Consider the following 25011-nt stretch of genomic DNA (forward strand, 5'->3'; position numbering starts at 1 on the left):
TGCTTGTCTATTTTAAAAAAATGTTTTGAATTGGAAAATAAAATGCATTGTTGTCTCCTATACAGTATGTATTATCGCTGGGGTTCCATAAATGCCAGCTGCACATACTTTGAGCACACATAACGGTCACTTGGTTGACGTGATCAAATTATTGTCTTAAAATGATAAATTATTTCAACGGGTTAAAATCACATAGCTACTTCTTATGGTTGAAAATGCAGAACAAGGGGCCAAAATAAGATTGAATCAAGGCTGCACCAAGGATTTCTGATACTACAGTGCTGGAATGAGGTAGGAGATACAGAGTTAAAAACATAGCTCCATGCCAAGTGGAATGGTGAAGTCATAAATGATGTAGCTGAATTTCAGACTGGTTAAAGAAATGATAAATAGTGATGCCTTGGAATTTTTATTACATCAGAACTACTATTTCAGTTTAATATTCAATGTGTTGTCAAAGACCAGATGTTGGATAAGCAACTGGACAATAGAGTTGTGCTGAGCTCAGTGGTGTGGCTGTGGATTCTGTTGTCTTTAGATGATACAAAGGGGCAACATGTAGGTAAGGAGAAAGAGGGAACCATGAACAGATATTAGGAGGCTCCAGAAACAGCAGTCCAAAGTGGAAAGAGCAGTCATTGCTGAAGATTCTATGACTATGATTAGACTGGGAAGAATAGAACTAAGTGAAGGAAGTGCAGCTGAGGTGGAGAGCAGAAGAGGAGCAAAGAGATGGGGAATGATGCATACACAACAAAGCAATTCACTTGTGATTTTTAATTGTGTCTATCTCGATATTATGATAGGAGCGGAAGCCAAGTGGGCAGATTGAAACTTGAAGTCAGAAGGTTGAACTCTGATAGTGCAGTAAATTAAGGTTCAGTGGATTAAAGAGGTAAAGTTTGATGCTGTTACCACATTTCAGCAGTTTACAGATATGATAACCACATGGAGCTAAGAGCTTGAATGTATTAAGCCGACTAAATCCACAAGTTCAGTAAATATTTGTATTGTAATATACACTCAGTAGCCAATTTATTAGATACACTTGTACACCTGCTTGTTAATGCAAATGCAGACATGGTCAAGTGGTTCAGTTGTTATTCAGACTAAACATCAGAATAGGGAAGGAATGTGCTTGAAGTGACTTTGACCATGGATGATTGTTGGAGTCAGAAGGGTTTTTTGAGTATCTCAGTAACTTCTGATCCCTGCAATCTTCTGGCACAACAGTCTCTAGAATTTACAGAGGATGCTGCGAGAAACAAGGAACATCCAGTGAGTGGCAGTTCTGTGGGCAAAAATTCCTTGTTAAAGAGATGTCAGAGGAGAATGGCCAGGCAGGCTCAAGCTGACAGTAACTCAAATAGCCATGTGTTACAACAGTGGTGAGCAGAAGAACATCTCTGAGCACACAATCACAGGACATTGAACATTGAAGTAGAAAGGCTACAGCAGCAGTAGACCACAAATATACATTCAATGGCCACTTTATTAGGTACAGGAGATAGGTAATAAAGTGGCCACTAAATCTAAATGGAATTTCTTTTGTGTAATAGGTAAGTATGAAGCAGTGATTTTAAAAAATATCTTTCTATAGATGTGTGGTGGGAAGCGTGGACTGGCTGCATTATAACCTGGTATGGGAACACCAATGCCTTTGAGTGGAAAATCTTACAAAAGGTAGTGGATTCGGCCCAGTACATCATGAGTAAAACCCTCCCAACCGTTGAGCACATCTACAAGAAACATTGCCATAGAAAAGCAATATCAATCATCGAAGATCCTCACCACTCAGGCCATGCTCTTTTCTCACTGCTGCCATCAGGTAGAAGGTACAAGTGGCTCAGGGCTCACTCCACCAGGTTCAAGAACAGTTACTACCCCTCAACCATCAGGCTCTTGAACAAAAGGGGATAAATACACTCATTTAAGGACTCTGTTATGTTGTTATTTCATGCTCGCTATTTGTTGCTATTTATTTATATCTGCATTTGCAGTTGGTTTGTATTTAATAGTTCCTGATGTTTACAATTTACAGCTACTATTCTATAGATTTACTAAGTATGCCTGCAGAAAAAGGATCTCAGGGTTGTATGTGGTGACGTGTGTACTCTGATAATAACTTTTACTTTGAACTTTGAAAATCCATGAAGAAAGATAAATCATCCTCAAATTTATCAAGACAAACCAGAGAAGAAGTTTAAGTGCAAGTTGGATCGAGATGTCAGAGTTTAGAGGCCAGAATCATGGAATTTAGGGACCACAAGTGTCTGCAGCTCAGAGTGGAAGCTATGAGCATTGTGTGCCTCATCTGTGGCATCTTTGTTGTACTGTTGTGTTGTAGCCTGGATTTCTTGTATAACATTGGATGGTGCACAGTGCAAGTGAGTGTCTTGGACAGTCTTATTGTGATTGCAAGTCCCTGTGGGACATTGGTAATGCAGAATACTGCGTGTCTGGTTCACTGATTCATTGGCAAGGACCAGGCCCACACCACAAGGTAGCCTGTTGAGCTGATCAGGAGAGAAGCTGAGGCGGTGTGAGAGAGCCTCCTTGGTGCTGCCCTCTGGTGTCTCACAGTGGAAGAACAAGCTGGGCCAGGACAACTTACCATCACTTCTACAGTCATGCCACTCAGCGACTCAGGCTACTCAGCTATAATTTTTTTCTTTGTGACTACATGGTTTTCTGAAATCATAACCATATGCACTATGTGCAGCATGCTGTGTGATGTTGGTAATGTGTTTTGCACCTTAGCCCCGGAGGAACACTGTTTCATTTGACTATATTTATGTATGGTTGAATGATAAATAAACATGAACTTTTAAATAGAGTTGAAAAGGAAGTGGGTATTCTCTGATGCTACATCTAAGGGCCAATTGTGAGCACTGGCAGATTGCACACTGCATACCATTCTTGTTTAATGTATACTTATTGGGGTAGGAATATTGTATGATGTATCTTTCCCTGACTTTTTAAAGTAATGAAGCCAATATAACATCCTTCTATCATCAGTGAAAATGGCATGTTCTCTAGATCCATCTTGGGAGTTGCATTAGCTTTATGGCTGCGCTGCTCTTTATATTCAAATTATTAAAACACCGTGGCAGCATTGAGATATGTTAAATAAAAAGGTTAAAAAATTACTTCACCTGTGATCTCATTCTGAGAACAGTATAGCTAAAAGTCATTCAAAGTTCAAAGTAAATTTATTAACAAAATACATGTATGTCACCATTTACAACCCTGAGATTTGTTTTCTTGTGGGCATACTTAATACATCCAAAACCATAATAGAACAAATGAAAGACCACACCAACTGGGCATATAACCAGTGTGAAAAAGACAACAAAATCAGGCAAGCAATAAATATAAAGAATATGAGATGAAGAGCCCTTGAAAGTGAGTCCATAGGTTGTGGGAGTATTTCAGTAATGGGGCAAGTGAAATTGAGTGAAGTAATCTCCTTTGGTTCAGGAGCCTGATGGTTGAGGGCTAATAACTGTTCCTGAACCTGGTGCTGTGGGTGCTGTGAGTTCTGAGGCTCCTGTAACTTCTTCCTGATGGCAGCAGTGAGAAAAGAGCATGACTTGGGTGGTGGGGGTCCCTAGTTATGGATGCTGCTTTCCTGTGACACTGCTTTGTCAAACATTGATTTTACCTGAAATTTGTGCAATTGACCGCTGCATAGTGCAGGTGAATTGACCCAGCATTTCTACTCAGTGTCATAGAGTCCTAAAGCACTACAGCACAGAAGCAAGCTCTTCAGCCTATCCAGTCTCTGCTGAACTATTAATCTGTCTTTTCACATCAACCTATACCCAGACCATAACCCTCCATACCCCTCCTATTCATGCACCTATCTAAATTTCTCTTAAATGTGGAAATCGACCCCACATCCACCACTTCTGCGGGCAGCTCATTCTATGCTCTCACTATCTTTTGCATGAAGAAGTTCATGCTCATGTTCTTTTAAACATTTCACCTTTCACCCTTAACCTATGACCTCTATGACCAACTGTCTCACCGAACCTCAATAGAAAAAGCCTGGTTACATTTACCTTAACTAACCACCTCATAATTTTATACACTTCCATCAAATCTCCTCTGCTTCTCCCAGGCTTTAGGGAATAAAATCCTAACCTGTTCAATCTTTTCTTCTAAATCAAGTCCTCAAGTCCTGGCAAGATCTTTGTAAATTTTCTCTGCATAAGAGATTAGGTGACTAGAGTGAAGTCAGAAGCAGTGCAGCATAAATTTTGAGTGAAGCTGTTACATATGTCATTTTCATAGAAGTTGTTGGCCATTCACAGGAAATAGTGTTATCTGAATGAACTTCTATGCCACTACATTAAGAATAGCTAATCAACTTCATCTTTCTTATGTGAATGCCTTCCAGATTTTTCCACTTCCCTCTTGCTCCTACAATCTCATAAGGACCAGCCCTTTCAGTGTCCTTTTTAAAGAGCGGCTATGATGGATAACCACAAGAGCATTGGTCTGGAAGGGCAACTGGTGGATACATTGTCAGAGTAAGGAGCTGGTTTGTAGTTGCTGACGTCAGGCATGGACTTGAATATCACCTGAAATCTACTGGAGGAATAGTGCTGACCATTCTCAGATGAGAACATTTTCATGCTCGAATAAGGTAGTGGAACTGCCCTGGAATCAGCCGTGCAACTGTCTTGACCCAGATCTTGTATCTGTCTTTAAAACCAGCAGTTCTATTCCAATACAAACAATAAACTACTACAAGGCAGCTGCATATTCCTATTTGTCAGTCCTTTGTTGTTGCAGAACAGCAACCTCCTCCCAGACAACTAAGAGGAGGCACATCATCCTGGGTGGTCTCTGGATGACTATCCTGTAAGTTGAAACATGCAGTATCGCTCATGCCCTCAGGGACACGCACCAATTCCAGGCTGGAAAGTCCTTCTTCACATCTCCTACGTTCTTTCATGCAGGCAGATTAATGCAACAAGTATTTCTACATGCATCTGTACTAACTTTCCCACGTATGCTCCTTTATCCTCTTTCAAATTGACTTTTTCCCCGATATGTGACCTGACACTCTTCGCTGCCTCTCAAGTACAACTGCAACCTGCACTGTTAGATATTTCCTCCAAGTGAAACATGTGCCACCGATCTAAGCAACCTACACTGTCAGGTATTTCCTCCTCGTGATACACAGGCCACTGATCTAGCTTATCCAATTCTTACACTGCTGCTTAGAGATGTTCTTCCTCTATGGCTTGGTCCTCCTGGATAGGATTGGTGTGGGATAAAGCAGATTGGGAGTTTAGCTTAGGAATGGTAATAACATAAAGCGGAGCATAGCATGAGTGGGCATTTGTTGCAGTGAGACAGAGTGGTCAGCTCACTTAGAGACTCATTCAGATAATTAATTATGTATGTAAATTACACAGATACCTGTACATCTAGGTTACTTATCAGGCCTTCACCTGAATAAAGGGCTATGCCTGAATTGTGCTAATGCCAAATGATAAAGGGGTCCTCTTCTCTAGCCTGGAAATCCCTTGTGAGTAGAAGGATTTACTTTCATTCTGCTGCTGCAAACATTTGTTGTGGATACCATTAGTTTGGAACATGAAAGCAGAGCTTATTTTCAAAGTGCAATGATGTTGCCTTAGTTTTGTTTGTGTGTGTGCGCGTGTGTGCGTTCAAGAAATTTGTTGGGACTGTTGGCAGCGGTTGCCATTATTTATCTGGGAGGGGAAATCTGGAATGGGTGGGCAGGGTCATGCAAGGGTTGACAGTGATTTAGACTGAAATCAGTGTAAACTGAGAGTATTTAACTTGACTTTTCCTGAAGGCCCAATGGGATTTCTTGTGCCATTGTCCCAGTTTAGGAGAGGGAAGTGGAGGAAGGACTGAATCTGCTGTCACCCTCTGTCAATACCTTTGTGTATATGTCCATGGTCCTTCTGGCAAATCCTTGGAGCAGGGGGCATGTTCTTTGCTCTCTGCCACAGCCGTGAAGTCCCCCAAAAGAGAATGCTGTTTCCCTGCTGTGCTCCGTCAGTTACCCCCACTAACACAGCAGTACTATGGCTCAGCAGAGAGCTCTCCATGAGGCCTAGAACCCTGGCATCAATTAGCACGGGAATGTGCCAACAGTTGTGTTAAATTGTGGTGGTAATGATTGGGATCTGCAATGCAACACACAACTCAAATATGCCTGCAGATTTATAGGAGGAGCATGATTCAACTTGTGAATAGGAGTGGGTTAATATGCTGCCCAGGATTAGTACTCCTATTTAACAGCAATCCAATTTCTAGACAGCTACGTCTCATGCTATTAAATGCTTAGGTATTGGATTAGTATGCAGAAGTTTTAAAATTGCTAGATTCCCAAAATAATTTTATTTCATAAATGGTGGTTCGTACAAAAATATGTGACCTATCCGGCTCTATAATGCACCATACAGCCATTATAGACAAATGGATGCGGCATTGATATAATTTATTTTTTTCATATCTAATAGCACTTTTAAAATGATTTATGCCTCACTTGGTCAAGAAACAAGATGGGAAATATTACTGCAGTATAAATAATTTACAGCAGTACATTTAAATTCAGTTTAGAATTGCAATGTGAAGACATTATTTCCTTGATGCTACACATTTCCCATTTCCACATGTGCTGCTGGCTATTATAATTTCCCTTTAGGGAGAGAGTAGCAGCAATTTGAAACCTGCTCAGCTTTTACAGCAACCAACAGTCCAAACGAATGTTGGGGTAAAGTCTTTCTGCATTGCCATTGAAACCAGATTCATTGTATAATATCAAATAAGCACGAATAATTGCAATATTCCAATGTGTCTCAAAAATTGACACAAGCTGCTTAAGTTCCAAGGACTTTATTCCTCCCAATGGCTTTAATGTTTGGAACTGTGTAAACTAGTTACTCATAGTGCTGAGCTCATTTTGCTGGCCCCTGCCTCTCTAAGTGGAGAAGAAAATGGTGTAGAAACATAGGTGCTCAACAAAGCGGTCTGTGACATTTGGTCATTGGTCATTTGAGCACCTTCATTTTGACTACAAAAGGCAGGATCTCTCAGTGGCAATCCATTGCAGTTCAATTTCCCATTCCCATTCCAGTATGTCTGTCCATGGCCTCCTCTACTGCCAAGATGAGACCAAACTCAGGTTGAAGGAGAAACAACTCGTATTCCATCTGGGTAACCTCCAACCTACCATGAACATTAGCTTATACATTGATTTCTACAATTTCCAGTAATCTCCCCCCCCCCACCTCTAATTCTCACTTTTTCTATTCCCCATTCTGGTTACTCTTTCACACCTTTTTTTCCTCACCTGCTCATCACTAAAGTTCAAAGTAAATTTATTATCAAAATACATATTTGTCACCATATACAACCCTAAGATTCATTTTCTTGTGGGCACACTCAGAAAATCTAATGAATAATAGCCATAACAGAATCAATGAAAGAACACCCAACTTGGGTGTTCATTCTAATTGCAGAAAATAACAAACTATGTAAATACAAAAAGAAAAAAAATTATAGTAAAGAAATTAGGAATAAATATCAAGAAGATGAGATGAAGAGTCCTTGAAAGTGAGTCCTTTGGTTGTAGGAACATTTCAGTGATGGAGCAATTGCAGTTGAGTGAACTTATCCCCTCTGGTTCAAGAGCCCGATGGCTGAGGGTAGTAGCAGTTCCTGAACCTGGAGATGTGAGTTCAGAGGTTCCTGTACCATTTTCCTGCAAAGAGAGCATCCCTGCGGGGTGCAGATCCCTGATGATGGATGCTGTTTTCCTGTGGCAGCATTTCACGTAGATGTGTTCAATATGTGGGAAGGTATTAGCCAAGATGGACTAGGCTGTATCTCCTACATTTTGCAGGATTTTCCATACAAGCGCATTGGTGCTTCCATGCCAAGCTGTGGTACAGCCAATATACTCTCCACCACACATCTATAGAAGCTTGTCAAAGTTTCAGATGTCATGTTGAATATCCACAAACTCCAAAGGAAGTAAAGGCACTGCCGTGCTTTCTTTGTAATTGTAGTTATGTGCTGGGCCCACGACAGGTCCTCCAAAATAATAATGCCAAGGAATTTAAAGTTGCTGATCCTCTCCACCTCTCATCATCCATTAATAACTGGCTCATGGACCTCTGCTTTCCTTCTCCTAAAGTCAATAATCAGCTCTTTGGTCTTGCTGAAATTGAATAAGAGGTTCTTTTCATGAAACCACTCAGCCAGATTTTCAGTCTCCTTCCTATGTGCTGATTCATCAACACCTTTGATTCAGCTACAGCAGTGGTGTCATCAGCAAACTTGAATATGGCATTGGAGCTGTGCTTAGTCACACAGTCATCAGTGTAAAGTGAGTAGAGCAGGGGGCTAAGCACACAGCACTATGGTGCACCTGTGCTGATGGAGTTCATGAAGGAGATGTTGTTGCCAATCCAAACTGACTGGGGTCTGCAAGTGAGGAAATCAAGGAACCAATTGCACAAATAGGTATTGAGACCAAGGTTTTGGAGCTTACTGATTGGTATTGAGGGGATGATGGTTCCCCTCAGCTTCCCCTCCTCCTTCCCTTTCTTCCATAGTCTACTGTCCACTCTTATTAACTTTCTGCTTCAGCTGTTTAACTCTTTCACCTTTCACCTCCCAGCTTCTTACTTCATCCCACCTTCATCCCCTGACCTGGTCCCACCTGTCACATGCTAGCTGGTACTCTTTCCCCTCTGCCCTCCTTCTTTTACTGGCTTCTGTCCCCTCGGACACTACCTCATTTCTTTTTAATATACAGTATTTCTGTTTTTTGCACTATTCTTAATCTATTCAATATATGTATACTCTAATTGATTTACATATTTATTATTAAGATTTGGAGCAAGAAGGCTGCGGGTGAACGGCTGATTTTTCGGAGCAAAGGGAGATTTTTACTACCGGGGTAAAAGAGAGGCGAGACTGCGCAGGCGTGTGACGTCAGCCAGTAGCGCGTGAAAGGTTTAAAAAGGCAAGGAACCTTCAATGGTTTTTGATTCAGAGCAAGAAGGCTGTGAGTAGTGAACGGCTGATTTTTCGGAGTGAAGGCAGATTTTTACTACTCAGGGTAAAAGAGAGGCGAGACTGCGCAGGTGCGTGACATCAGCCAGTAGCACGTGAAAGGTTTAAAAAGAAGACCGCAGTATCCATCGGGCAGCAGAGTGGTATGGCTTTGGCTCAATGGGCTTAGGTGGTGATGGGACGAGGCGAGGTAACTGTGTTAATTGTGGAAAGGAGGTACTATGAGTATGAAGCCAGTTTTCTGTGCTCGGTGTCAGATCTGGGGGTCTTAGAGTCTCCCAGCCTCCCGGACCGCCATATCTGCACTCAGTCCCTCAGGAGCTGGAGTTAGGGAACTGGAGATGCAGCTCGATGACCTTCGTCTAGTCAGGGAGAGTGAGGAGGAGATATATGGAGTTATATGCAGGAGGTCACACCAGGGCCACGGGAGACAGACAGGTGGGTCACAGTCAGGAGGGGGAAGGGGAAGAGTCAGGTACTAGACAGTACCCCTGTGCCTGTACCCCTTGACAATAAGTACTCCTGTTTGAGTACTGTTGGGGGGGGACAACCTACCTGGGGGAAGCGGCAGTGGCCGTGCCTCTGGCACAGAGTCTGGCCCTGTAGTTCAGAAGGGTAGGGAAGGAAAGAGGAAGGCAGTAGTGTTAAGGGAATGTATAGTTAGGTGGTCAGACAGGCGATTCTGTGCACGTAAGAAAGAAACTCAGGTGGTAGTTAGCCTCCCAGATGCCAGGGTCCAGGATGTTTCGGATCGCGTCCAAGATATCCTGCGGTGGGAGAGAGAACAGCCAGACGTTGTGGTACGTATTAGTACCAATGACATAGGGAGGAAAAGGGAAGAGGTCCTGAAAAAAAACTGCAGAGAGTTTGGAAGGAAGTTGAGAAGCAAGACCACAAAGGTAGTAATCTCGGGATTATTGCCTGTGCCACGCAACAGTGAGTAGAGGAATAGGATGAGGTGGAGGATAAATGTGTGGCTGAGGGATTGGAGCAGGGGGCAGGGATTCATATCTCTGGATCATTGGGACCTCTTTTGGGGCAGGTGTGACCAGCACAAAAAGGATGGGTTGCACTTGAATTCCAGGGGGACCAATATCCTGGTGGGGAGGTTTGCTACGGCTAATGGGGAGAGTTTAAACTAGAATTGTTGGGGGTGGGAACCGAACTGAAGAGACTGGGGAAGAGGAGGTTGGCTCACAAATAGAGACAGATTGTATACAGTGCAAGAGGGAGGATAGGCAGGTGATAGAGAAAGGACGAGCTCGGACCGAAGGTTTGAGATGTGTCTATTTTAACTCAAGGAGTGTTGTGAACAAAGTGGATGAGCTTAGAGCGTGGATCAGTACTTGGAGATATGATGTGATGGCCATTACAAAGTCTTGGATGGCTCAAGGACAGGAATGGTTACTTTCAAGTGCGGAATTTTAGATGTTTTAGAAGGGACAGGGAGGGAGGCAAAAGAGGTGTGGGCGTGACACTGTTGATCAGAGATAGTGTCACAGCTGCAGAAAAGGTGGACGCCATGGAGGGATTGTCTACAGAGTCTTTGTGGGTGGAGGTTAGGAACAGGAAGGGGTCAATAACTTTACTGGGTGTTTTTTATAGGCCGCCCAGTAGTGACAGGGATATCGAGGAGCAGATAAGGAAACAGATCCTGGAAAGGTGTAATAATAACAGAGTTGTCATTATGGGAAATTTTAATTTCCCAAATATCAATTGGTATCTCCCTAGAGTGAGGGGTTTAGATGGGGTGGAGTTTGTTACGTGTGTTCAGGAAGGTTTCTTGACACAATATGTAGCTAAGCCTACAAGAGGAGAGGCTGTACTTAATTTGGTATTGAGAAATGAACCTGGTCAGGTGTCAGATCTCTCAGTGGGAGAGCATTTTGGAGATAGTGATCATAATTCTGTCTTCTTTACAATAGTGTTGGAGAGAGATAGGAACAGACAAGTTAGAAAAGCATTTAATTGGAGTAAGGGGAATTATGAGGCTATCAGGCAGGAAATTGGAGGCTTAAATTGGAAACAGATGTTCTTAGGGAAAAGTACAGAAGAAATGTGACAAATATTCAGGGGATATCTGTGTGGAGTTCTGTATAGGTATGTTCCAATGAGACAGGGAAGTTATGGTAGGATACAGGAACCGTGGTGTACAAAGGCTGTAATAAATCTAGTCAAGAGGAAAAGAAAAGCTTGCAAAAGGTTCAGAGATCTAGGTAATGTTAGAGATCTAGAAGATTACAAGGCTAATAGGAAGGAACTTAAGAAGGAAATTAGGAGAGCCAGAAGGGGCCATGAGAAGGCCTTGGCGGGCAAGATTAAGGAAAACCCCAAGGCATTCTACAAGTATGTGAAGAGCAAGAGGATAAGACGTGAAAGAATAGGACCTATCAAGTATGACAGTGGGAAAGTGTGTATGGAACTAGAGGAAATAACAGAGCTACTTAATGAATACTTCAGTATTCACTATGGAAGAGGATCTTGATGATTGTAGTGATGACTTTCAGCAGACTGAAAAGCTTGAGGATGTAGATATTAAGAAAGAGGATGTGCTGGAGCTTTTGGAAAGCATCAAGTTGGATAAATCACTGGGACCAGATGAGATGTACCCCAGGCTACTGTGCGAGGTGAAGGAAGAGATTGCTGAGCCTCTGGCGATGATCTTTACATCATCAATGGGGACAGGAGAGGTTCTGGAAGATTGGAGGGTTGCGGATGTTGTTCCTTTATTCAAGAAAGGGAGTAGAGATAGCCCAGGAAACTATAGACCAGTGAGTCTTACCTCAGTGGTTGGTAAGTTGATGGAGAAGATCTTGAGTGGCAGGATTTATGAACATTTGGAGAGGTATAATATGATTAGGAGTAGTCAGCATGGCTTTGTCAAGGGCAGATCATGCCTTACGAGCCTGATTGAATTTTTTGAGGATGTGACTAAACACATTGATGAAGGAAGAGCAGCAGATGTAGTGCATATGGATTTCAGCAAGGCTTATTGATAAGGTACACCATGCAAGGCTTATTGAGAAAGTAAAGAGGCATGGGATCCAAGAGGACATAGCTTTGTGGATCCAGAGCTGGCTTGCCCACAGCAAAGAGTGGTTGTAGATGGGTCGTATTCTGCGTGGAGTGATTTTTATAAATGACCTGGATGAGGAAGTGGAGGAATATTCCTCTGGAGGAATAAGTTTGCTGATGACACAAAGGTTGGAGGTGTTGTGGATAGTGTGGAGGGCTGTCAGAGGTTACAATGGGCCATTGATAGGATGCAAAACTGGGCTGAGAAGTGGCAGATGGAGTTCAACCCAGATAAGTGTGAAGTGGTTCATTTTGGTAGGTCAAATACAATGGCAGAATGTAGTATTAATGGTAAGACTCTTGGCAGTGTGGAGGATCAGAGGGATCTTGGGGTCCGAGCCCATAGGACACTCAAAGCAGCTGCACAAGTTGACTCTGTGGTTAAGAAGGCGTACAGTGTATTGGCTTTCATCAATCGTGGAATTGAATTTAGGAGCCGAATGGTAATGTTGCAGCTATGTAGGACCCTGGTCAGACCCCACTTGGAATACTGTGCTCAGTTCTGGTCACCTCACTACAGGAAGGATGTGGAAGCCATAGAAAGGGTGCAGAGAAGATTTACAAGGATGTTGCCTGGATTAGGGAGCATGCTTTTTGAGAATAGATTGTGTGAACTTGGCCTTTTCTCCTTGGAGTGACGGAGGATGAGAGGTGACCTGATAGAGGTGTATAAAATGATGAGAGGCATTGATATTGTGGATAGTCAGAGGCTTTTTCCCAGGGCCGAAATGGTTGCCACAAGAGGACACAGGTTTAAGGTGCTGGGGAGTAGGAACAGAGGAGATGTCAGGGGTGAGTTTTTTACTCAGGGAGTGGTGAGTGCATGGAATGGGCTACTGGCAACGGTGGTGGAGGCGGATACGATAGGGTCTTTTAAGAGACTTTTGGATAGGTACATGGAGCTTAGTAAAACAGAGGGCTACAGGTAAGCCTAGGAATTTCTAAGGTAGGGACATGTTCGGCACAACTTTGTGGGCCGAAGGGCTTGTATTGTGCTGTAGGTTTTCTATGTTTTTTTCCTATGTTTTTTCTATTATTATTTTCTTCTATATTATATATTGCATTGAACTGCTGCTGCTAAGTTAACAAATTTTACGTCACATGCCGGTGATAATAAACCTGATTCTGATTCTGATTCCTTTGCTGTTCTGATAAATGGGTTTGGTCTGAAACATTGTCTGTTTATTCCCATCCATAGAAGAAAAAATCTCAGAGTGGGAAGGTGAAGGGTAATGCCCCTCCCTTAACCTTTCCTCAGTCCCTTTTCTCTCTGTCACCTCATCTCCTTACCTGCCCATCACCACCGTCTGGTGCTCCTCCCTCTTATTTTTCATCCATGCCCTTCTGCCCTCTCCTATCAGATTCCCCCTTCTCCAGCTTTGTATCTTTTTCACAATCATCTTCCCAGCTCTTTACTTCACCCCTTTCCCCCTCCAGATTTCACCTATCACCCTGTGTTCCATCCCCACCACCACCACCCCAACCAACCTTCTAACTCTGACTCCTCATCTTTTTTCTCCAGTCCTGATGAAGGGTCTCAGCCCAAAATATCGACTATACTCTTTTCCATAGATGCTGCCTGGCCTGCTGAGTTCCTCCAGCATTTTGTGTGGGTTGCAAGGGTAGAGACAGAGTCTAGATGCCAATTGTAGAACCTGAGAAGGGAGTGATGATGGGCAGATAGAAACAGGTGGTAGAGGGGATAGAAAAGACAAACCAAAGGAGAAGAAACCCAGCCAGATGCATCTACACGGGCAGATATAACCAGGTGGGAACTAGAGGTAAGTTAAGGAAACAAAAAGGCAAGGGGATAAATGGTTACAGGAACAAGAAGGGACAATAGAGTAAGAAAAAATCAGCCATGATTGAGTATGGATTGGGATAGATGAGCCAAATAGTTTATTGCCTTATAATCTGAAGGAAGAGAGTGAGAACCTGGGTGAACTGAACGAAATGGGAAACAAACACAGAGTTATGCATAACCTGAAATGGGAAAATTCAATGTTTACACTATTTGGTTGTAGGCTACTCAAGTGGACTATGAGGTACTCTTCTCATTTGCTTTCACCTCATTATGGCAATGAAGAAGACTGAAGATAGACAGGTCACTGTGGGAATGGGAAGGAGAGTTCTAATAACATACAACTGGAAGCTCCACTCTGCAGACAGAGTGTTTTGTAAAACAGTCACCTAATCACTATTTGATCTCGCCAGTGTATAGTGGGCCACCATTTGCAGTAGATGAGGTTGGAAGGGATGCATGTGAATCTCTGCCTCATCTGGAAGAGCTGTTTACGTCTCTGGAAAGTGGTGAGGAAGAAGGTACAGGGATGTGTTGCACCTCCGGTGGTCGCAGGAGAAAGTAATCAGGAGGAGTGGGTGGGAAGGGATGAGTGGACCAGGGAATCACCAAGCAAGTGTTCTTTTTAGAAAGCAAAAAGGAGGACTGTAGGGAAGATGTGGGGGGTTATGGGATCCCATTTCAATGAGTGGAAGTAGTGGAGGATGATGTGTTGGACACAGAGGCTAGTGGGGTGAAAGGTGTTGATCAGGGGAATTCTACCTCTGTGCTCTCTGGAGAGAAGGGTGGTGTTTGGCATGAGTGGTGAGGGTAGAGATGTGTGTAAAGGGCCCATCAACTACAGTATGGAGGAAGCCACATTTTCTGAAGAAAGCTACACCTTTTGTAGTAAGTGGGAGGAATTAAGGCATTTGACAAGGTACCCCATGCAAGGCTTATTGAGAAAATAAGGAGGCATGGGATCCAAGGGGAAATTGCTTTGTGAATCCAGAACTGGCTTGCCCACAGAAGGCAAAGAGTAGTTGTAGATGGATCATATTCTTCATGGAGGTCGATCACCAGTGGTGTGCCTCAGGGATCTGTTCTGGGACCCCTGCTCTTCGTGATCTTTATAAATGACCTGGATGAAGAATTGGGGGGATGGGTTAGTAAATTTACTGATGACACAAAGGTTGGAGGTGTTGTGCATAGTGCGGAGCGCTGTCAGAGGTTACAGCGTGACATTGATAGGATGCAAAAATGGGCTGAGAAGTGACAGATGGAGTTCAACCCAGATAAGTGTGAGGTGGTTCATTTTGGTAGGTCAAATATGATGACAGAAAATAGTATTAATGGTAAAACTCTTGGCAGTGTGGAGGATCAGAGGGATGTTGAGGTCTGAGTCAATAGGACACTCAAGGCTACTGTGCAGGTTGAATCTGTGGCTAAGAAAGCATACGGTGCATTGGCCTTCATCAATCATGGGATTGAGTTTAGGAGCTGAGAGGTAATGTTGCAGCTATACAGGACCCTGGTCAGACCCCACTTGGAGTACTTTGCTCAGTTCTGGTCGCCTTACTACAGGAAGGATGTGGAAACCATAGAAAGGGTGCAGAGGAGATTTAACAGGATGTTGCCTGGATTGGGGAGCATGCCTTATGAGAATAGATTGAGTGAACTCGGCCTTTTCTCCTTGGAGTGATGGAGGATGAGAGGTGACCTGATAGAGGTGTATAAGATGATAAGAGGCATTGATCATGTGGATAGTTGGAGGCTTTTTACCAGGGCCAGAATGGCTAACGTGAGAGGGCAACACACATCAAAGTTGCTGGTGAACGCAACAGGCCAGGTACCTCTTCCTAGAGATGCTGCCTGGCCTGCTGCATTCACCAGCAACTTTGATGTGTGTTGCTTGAATTTCCAGCATCTGCAGAATTCCTGTTGTTAGCATGAGAGGGCACAATTTTAAGGTGCTTGGAAGTAAGTACAGAGGAAATATCAGGGGTAGGTTTTTTATGCAGAGAGTGGTGAGTGTGTGGAATGGGCTGCTGGTGCCGGTGGTGGTGGTGGAGGTGGAGGTGGATACGATAGGGTCTTTTTAGAGACCCCTGGATAGGTATATGGACTTCAGAAAAATAGTGGGCTATGGGTAACCCTAGGTAACTTCTCAGGTAAGGACATATTCGGCACTGCTTTGTGGGCCGAAGGGCCTGTATTGTGCTGTAGGTTTTCTATATTTCTATGTTAATCAAAAGATAAGTTGTACAAGGCAAGAACAAATGGTCCGGAACCAGTTGGGCCCTTGGTCCAGAAAGAGGAAGACCCCAGAAGGAGGATTTAGGTTTATGGAAACTGGACATCTATGTCAAACCATCTATGAGGCATTTTGGACCAGGAAATTGGAGTTATCAAAATGGGGAGCACATGAGAGGTGTTGTGGATGTACATAGGAAGGGACTGAACAGGGGGAAACAGAATGGAGTCCAACTGTGAAGAACTCAGACAACAGGAATTCTGCAGATGCTGGAAATTCAAGCAACACACATCAAAGTTGCTGGTAAACACTACAGGCCAGGCAGCATCTCTAGGAAGAGGTACAGTCGACGTTTCAGGCCGAGACCCTTCGTCAGGACTAACTGAAGGAAGAGTTAGATGAAGGGTCTCAGCCTGAAACGTCTACTGTACCTCTTCCTAGAGATGCTGCCTGGCCTGCTGCGTTTACCAGCAATTTTGATGTATGAAGAACTCAGTTCAGTGGGAGAAGATCAGTCCCAAGCAATTTGTATACGAATGCAGTCCAGTTTGTGGATCTTGGGTGAGAGAAGTGGGAAATATGAGGCTGGGACATTATCAGGTCATAAGCTGTGAAGGGAAATCTCCTGAGGTGATGAGATCGGTAATGGTGTTGGAAGCAGAGGCCTGCTGTTTGTTAGTGGCATCATGATCCAGGGGAAGATATGAGGAGGTGTCCAAGATCTGCCGTCTAACCTTTACATGGCAGAAGTCAGTGTGCCAGACCACAAGGGCATCACCATTATCTCCACTCAGTGTATAAAACCAAGGAGAAACAGAATGGTTTTACTTTGCCATTTTCCATCAACTCTTAATTCCAGGTTATGTATCAGGAGGACAGCTGCAGCCAAGCCTCTGGATAAAAATAGTGAATGGATGATGTTGGCATTATACAAATAATGTTCATAAAATCAAACAAAACATTAAAAGGAATTTTTGTAAGTCGATTGTAACATTCTGACATTCCCTTTAGGATACCAGTTGTGCATTCACTTATTTCCAATTTACTCCATGAAGACGTTTAAGTGAAAAATAATATCATAAATGTTGAAGTATGAAACCTCTAAAAAATTTGCCTCTGTTCAAAAATTATTCTATTTTTGAGATGTTTTGTGGTAAAATGGTGGCGGACTCGGACACAGCAACTTCTATGGAGTCAACCAAAGGTGCAATCGTCTTTTAAAGTATATTTTCTATGATCACAAGACCCTGCTGGACATTAAGAATTTAAAGTACTACAAGTCAGCAAGTTGTTTGTTTGCAGAGAAGCTGAAGGAGTTGGATTTGATGCAGACTGTGATGCTGCCTGCTACAGAGAGGTATCAGTGCGCGATGGAAGTGTGCAGTCTAACAGCGAGTAATTGTCTTAGTCTTAGTCACTCTTCTTGTGATCACAAGACCCTGTTGGGCTTTGGTGGAGTGGAATGCTGCAAGTCCAATTCAGTGGTTTATTGGCGAACGGCATGGGAGCTGCGTGGTCTTGGTTGTAGCAAGGTCTAGACCTCAAGCCATGGTGTCGCCTGTTTGCAGCCACCCATGGTGAGACTTTGGAGTTGGGTGCTCCACATGCTGGAGGCGTGTGGTGCAGAGTCCATGCTGGAATCAGTGCTGCCACCCAGGTGTTTGCTCGGCAGAAGACAAGGTGTATTGTGTTAGACTGTAGACTGCTGCAATGTTCATGGATTCAGGGACATAGGCTATATATTTTTTGTGTGACTGTATTTACTGCTATTTTATATGTGCTTGCTATCTTATATGTGCTATATGTGGCTTATGCTGTGTGTGACTGTTGGTTCTGTTTTACATCTTGGCCCGGAATAATGCTGTTCAATTTGGCTTTATTCATAGGTATTCATGTATGGTTGAATAACAATTAATCATGAACTTGGACTTCAGAATCATTGATTGCTGAAATACACTACTGCTCTTTACCTTAAATATAACTAGTAGATTAATTTTCATCTCTAGGATTCTTCAAGGTATCATTACATTTAAAATATTAAAGAAAGTTGTTCTAAATCTATACATCGTCCTGTGCTACAAGATTGACCTAGAGTTCAGAACTAAATTATTTGTCTTTTTTCTGTGCCCTGCATCTTGCACAATTAGCAAGTGCACTGTTCATTAGCCTTGACAAACGTTCTACAACCCTCAACAAATTTTCTAGTTAATAGAGTTAAAGAACAAACTGATTTTCTTTGCTTTTTCATTCCAAAGCACTTTACTTCACTTTAATTCCCAGAAGAACACATGCTCACGAAACAACATACAGGTTGCTGGAAATCTGGGGAACAAAACTGAAGATACTGCAAGTATTCAGCAATCCAGGCAGCATTTATGGGGAGAGAAAGAGAGTTAATGTTTTCAGTCTGTGACCTATCATTATAAAATTTGCTTTGCTATTTCTTCAGCCAAATCTTACAACTGTCTTTTAATATTCTTTACATTTGTTTAAAGATCTTTACATTTTTATGTTGCAGCTCATTTTACATTTTTGGTATTATAATGTAGCATTAGTTAAGCTTAGCTGCCTCCTAATAGAACAAGGCAGATATTATTTAGCCACTCAGATATAATTTTTGAAACTGGGTGTGATTGGATTTATAGTCCTTGTTGTGAAATATTGTCTCCTATCTGTCAGGTAGAATAATGTTCAATATTTCTAATTGAAAATCATCCCACTTCAGAAGTGACACATTCATCATCTTTATTCCATGACTTCTTCAATGGGCTTTAATTGTTTAGTTGTAGAGTTCTGTTCACCTTCAACTGTGCAAACAGATGAAAACAAAACTGATCTGGCATATTACATATCCAGAAAGATAGGAAATTATTCAAAATGACTAGAATTTGTTTATATTCTTCAGGAGGAGGTAGCTGTCAGAATGAGGATTCTTGGGAAAATATATATAATTAGAGACAATATTCTGAGAAATGTTGACAACTATGAAAGTGAAATGTCAACATAATGCAGTTTTGTAACATTCTGGTTTTGGACACACTGTAGATATTATCATGTTCCTCAAAATGAAAATTAACTAAATGATGGTTTCACTTATAACATGTGTAGCTTATAATAGTTATTAAATCTGACCTCAACATCCGCAATATCCCGAGTTTGCAATGTATTTAGTTTTAAATTTACAATAGTTTTGTATTGATATGTTGATCCATTTGAAGAATACATAGTCTACATTGGAACATTCTGATAGAGGGTGAATTGTTTCTACAAATACTCTATAAATAAAAGTTAATGCATGGTAAGGAAAATTACAATGTGGTAATTTTCTGTAAGGCATTTAACTATAATTATGTTCACAATTGGCATTTATTTGTGTAGTTTGTACTTTGAAAACAATGTTTGATTGCTGTAACATTTTGAGCTGATTTGGTTTATAATATTTTCTCTCTTTTTTTTTACAGCAAGTCCTCATGCAACAGCCTCAACTCTACATTTTCCAACATCTCCCATCATCCAGCAGCCAGGTCCTTATTTCTCACACACGGCCATCCGCTATCATCCACACCCTAGTCAGGAGAGCCTGAAGGAATTTGTTCAACTTGTCTGCCCTGACACCAGCCAGCAGTCAGGACAGGTGGGGTTTCTAAATGTAAGACCACTTTTTACTTTTCATGTCAATAGACAGACTTATTGATAGAAAGTTCAAGCTTGATGCACTAAATAATCTGCATGTTGATATCATATGTCCCTTTTAGTTATGGCTGTTAAGGCCTCAAGTTATAAATCACTGAATGCTGTAAGCTCTGAAACAACAAATGTAAGTTTGCACCTTTCCCTAAATAAACTTCCCAAGATACTGATGTTAAATCATTTTTATTTCGTATGTATTTGAATTTTGTTTAACCTGTGATATTTACTCCCCCAATAGCATTTATTCAGCATGAGTGTTAATGGCTTATGATGGTGCAGTTAACAATCAAAAATTACCTATCAATTACGTATATAAATGCTGCAGCTTTGATCTCATATCGTCATGTCAAAGATTTCAATCTTTGTTGTGCTCTGTAGTGTACATTCATGACCAGGAGAAGTCATTCGATGTATCAGGTGTGATCACATATGTGATGAAGCAGATAACAAAGCCCTGCAGCTTCTGAAATGGAAGAATAGGATTAATATTCCTGACCCCAGTGAGAATACTGAAGTAATTAGATATCATATATGATCTCTTGAAATCATATTTTATTTGAACTCACTGTGACCGTATTGGCAGGCCACATACTAGCTGTGACCAGATAAAGGAGTGTTTCTCCTCTGCTGTATAGCAGAGTAGTAGGTGGTATTCAGCAGAGAATTCAGACTGGCCTTTTAGCTCTCCCTCTTATAGCCAACCCCAGCACTGCTGAGAGTAAGACATACCTAAATACCTTCATTCATAGGTTTAGAGTAGCATTTGCTGACAAGCAGCCAGGGCTGGAGACAGAAGACTCCCAAAAAACATATTAATGATAATATATTAATGTCCTGCAATGCTGTTACTTCACAAAGCTCCTCCACTGCATGTCTCAAAGGAATACGATGCCACATGTGTGTCAGAGAGAGAAAGGGTTTGCACTGAGCTTCCACACTGACACTTTATTTGCCAGTTAGTTTTTAAGTACATCTCTCTCTCTGTTTTTCAGACAGAAGGAAAAGCCAGATGTGTTAATACATTTGTTCTACTATGCCACGCAGGCCACTTTATTGAGGCCAGACATACAGTACATAGCCAGCTATGATATCAGATGTCAGATTCAACAACATTTGCAGCAAGCTAAAGCCACAGAAATATCACATTTTTTTGTTGGATTGCATAAACTTGAAAATTCAGGTGCCAGGAAAGAACTGTAACATGGGAGGGCATTTAAATTAGCTTCACCATGCAATAGCCAGCTAATGGGTGGACCAACCTACAGCCAGCGGAAGGGTTAGAGTTATATGGGTAATTTGTTCATAGAGTCATAGAAGAGTGCAGCACAGAAAAAGGCTCTTCAGCCCATCTAACCCATGCTGAACCGTTTATTCTGCCTACTTCCATCGACATGCACCAAGGTCATAGCCCTCCAAATCCCTACCATCTATGTACCTATCCAAACTTCTCTTAAACATTGGCATCAAGCCCACATGCATCACTTGTGCTGGCAGCTCATTCCATACTCTTAGAATCCTCTGAGTGAAGAAGCTTCCCTTCATGTTCCCCTTAAACTTTTCACCCTTCACCCTTACTTCATAACCTCTGGTTGTAGTCCCACCCAACCTCAATGGAAAATGCCTGCTTGCATTTACTTTATCTATACCACTCATAGTTTTGTATCCCCTTATCAAATCTCCTCTCAATCTTCTATGTTCCAAAGAATAAAGTTCTAACCTATTGAATCTTTCCTTATAACTCACATCCACTAGACCTGGCAACGTCCTTGTAAATTTTCTCTTTCAAACTTATTTACATCTTTCCTGTATATAGGTGACCAAAACTGCACACAATAGTCTAAATTAGGCCTCATCAATGTCTTTACAACTTCAGCATAGCATCCCATCTCCTGTACTCAATACTTTAATTTATGAAGGCCAATATGCCAAAAGCTTTCTTTACAATCCCATCTATCTGTGGCTCCACTTCAATGAATTATAGAGCTATATTGGTCATTGGGAATTTGTGTAACAAAGGAAAAAATGTGTTGGGCTACCAATGAGAAGGAAGTAGCAGCAGTGGAGGTTCAGTAGTGAGGGAGGAAGAGGAAGAATGATCTTGGCATTTAGTTGGTGGTTTGAAACAGGAAATGTAAATGGTGTGAGATCATTGGAATTAAAGCTTGTGACAGTGATGATCATGTTAAACTGGTGAGTTCTTTTATGACTTGTCGATCACAACTCTTTAACATCCTCATTGGTCTACCTTGATTTGCTCTTTCCCATCTTTCCTTTACCAGTATTTCTTAATGGAACTACTTTTTCACAGTTTATAAGTGATGCTGAGAGGGTGGGGTAGTGTGGCTGGGATGGAGGCTAACTATGCAGTAGGTAATGGATCAACATGACCTATCAGTTGATCTATTGAGATTTTACAAACATTGACTGAGAACTGGGCATGGTGTAAAGGCATGATTCAAGATCAGTTGAGAGTAAAGAAACACTGAATAGTGGAGTCTGACTAAGAAACGTTCATCATATTGTTAAAGTTGTATTCTTTTTGTGGAATATTTTTTGTTCATTCATGTGATATAGAGGCTGTTGGAAATTCTGGTATATTGCTTTTTCCTAATTGCCCCTGAACTGTGAAGATCGTAAAGAATTGATGTGGACTCAAAATTGGGCCTACAATGGTAAGAATGACAGGCTTCTTTCAATAAGGAGACCTTCAAGCACATTTGTAAATCTCTTGGATTTTTACCACAGTACAATGGCTTCATGGTTTCCATTGCTGAGATGAGTATTCAAACATACAGTTGAGATCTACCTAGTAAAATGAATTCAAATTTCCCAACTGGCATTTTTGGTATTGATCACGGGTCAGTCTTCAGATTAATGATCCAGATCTTCGGCTACTCTTCAATGATTTAACCTCAACTGTACCCTTAAGATCTAGTAAGTGTTTTGAGCACCTACATATTGCCAAACAAAGCTACTGATAAGTTTGCAGGTGATCCCGCTGTTGCTGGAAAAATTTGAGATGGCAACAAGGAGGCATACAGGTGTGAGATAGATCAACTAGCTGAGTAGTGTCACAACAATAACCTCGCACTCAAGATGAGCAAGACCATGGATTTGATAGTGGTCTCTTGCAAATTTCTATCGATATACAGTGGAGAGCATTCTGACTGGTTGCATCACAGTCTGTTATGGAGGCTCCAATGCACAGGATTGCAAGAGGCTACAGAGGGCTGTAGACTTAGCCTCCTCCATCAGAGGCACAACCCTCCCCAATGTGGAGGACATCTTCAAGAATCGGTGCCTCAGGAAGGTGGCATCCATCATTGATGACGTTTACCATCCAGAACATAACTCTTTTCATTACTATGATCAGAGAGGTGGAGCAGGAGGCAGAAGACCCAGACTCAACCAATCAGGAACAGCTTCTTCTCCTCTGTTATCAGATTTCTGAATGGTCTAATAACCCATGAATATTGCCTCATGTAATCTATAGTAATTTTTCATCTTTGCACTGTGCTGTTGCCACAAAACAACAAACTTCACATTATATGGGACAATGATAATAAACCTGGTTCTGAGTTTACAAAGCTGAATGAATTTCTGCCACTGAGGTTGCTCTTACATCCCATTTCTCAGTAAGTAGCCTTGGATGAAGGGTGATTGATAAGTTCATGGCCTAGGTAGAAGGAGCTTATTTTAGAAAACCTTGCATATTTATTTTTCCTACATTTACACACTTAGGCCAGTGGTTGTGGAGCAGACAGATCCCTTCTTTATAGAAGTCAGTGTCTTGGACCTCCAGAAGTGGTCCACAGCAGGGGTGATTGATAAGTTTGTGGCCTGAGGTAGAAGGAGATGAGTTATTAACTTCAAACTTTCTGCATTTTCACTGAAAGAGCTGAACTGCACGTGCATGTAATGAGAGCTGTGTAATCATCTCCTACCTTTAGGCCACGAACTTATCAATCACCCCTGCTGTGGACCACCTGGAGGTCCAAGACGCTCTCATTACATGCACGTGCAGTTCATCTCTGAGTGATTATGCAGAAAGTTTGAAGTTTCTCCTTATCTCCTTCTACCTTAGGCCACAAATTTATCAATCACCCCTGCTGTGGACCACTTCCTGGAGGTCCAAGATGCTGTCTTATACAAAGAAGGGATCCGTATGCTCCACGACCGCTGGACTAAGTGTGTACATGTAGGAGGGGACTATGTTGAAAAATAAATGTGCTAAGTTTTCTAAAATTGACTCCTTCTACTCTAGGCCACGAACTTATCAATCACCCCTCGTATAGCACTCGCAAAACTATGCCCATCTGTTTAGGATGAAGTTACATGCCAATCCTTGTCTTTAGCAGCATTATCTCTGAGACATTATGGGCCAAAGATATTGGAGCAATCTCTGAATACCATGTCAGTTATTTTACTGTTTTGGCTATGTGCTAGATCAGCTTTGCATGTGAAACTTTATCCAAGTTATTTATTAGATTGAATATGCTAGCGAATCCACATATATTTAACTATCACTTTGATATTGATTATAAATTGGAGGAGAGTAATCTGTAAATTTGAGAAATGCATGCTTTTTCAATCCATAAATTTAAAATTGAAACTGCTGTTATGCCATATGAATCTGTGCTATTTTTCACATTGCAAGCAAGTATCAATTATAGCCTTAGTAGTTGCATTTAATTTAGTGGCTAATTATGTATTTTGGTAGCTATGGCTAAAAGACCAAAATTTGAAAAATATGTTTGCGAAAATTTCTGGAGGTAATTTGGAGATTTTATTTTCACTTGATTGGGGAGAAATACAAATATAACAATGTTTGAGAGAAGCTGTTTTACAGGCGTTTGTAAGATCCATCACAAATGCCTCTGATGCTTCACTCCCCGGTGAGCTCAATACCTTTTTATGCACAATTTGAAAGAGGAAATATAAACTAAACGTGTTGAATCCCTACAGCATCTGCTGACCATGTGATATGTGCCTCAGACTCCAAAGTCAGAGCATCTTTCAGGAGGGTTAACCCTCACAAGGCATCAGGTCCCAATCGCCTACCTGTCAGGACACTGATATCATGTGCAAAACAACTGGCTGGAGTGTCAAGGACATCTTCACTTCTCACTGCAGCAGTCAT

The 25011-nt window shown here is 41.8% G+C and overlaps 1 protein-coding gene across 7 annotated transcripts in view; it reads left to right on the forward strand.

Annotated features, from left to right (window-relative positions):
- The window catches only part of nfia (nuclear factor I/A), a 580788-nt gene that overhangs the window by 477706 nt on the left and 78071 nt on the right, over positions 1–25011 (forward strand). For all 7 annotated transcript variants that reach the window (XM_063064289.1, XM_063064294.1, XM_063064291.1 and 4 more), the window contains one exon: positions 19643–19830. In XM_063064289.1, coding sequence (XP_062920359.1) covers positions 19643–19830 — 188 coding nt within the window. The remainder of the gene's footprint in view (positions 1–19642; positions 19831–25011) is intronic.

Source organism: Mobula hypostoma, chromosome 12 (genome assembly GCF_963921235.1).
Source record: "Mobula hypostoma chromosome 12, sMobHyp1.1, whole genome shotgun sequence".
Classification (NCBI taxonomy): Eukaryota; Metazoa; Chordata; class Chondrichthyes; order Myliobatiformes; family Myliobatidae; genus Mobula; species Mobula hypostoma.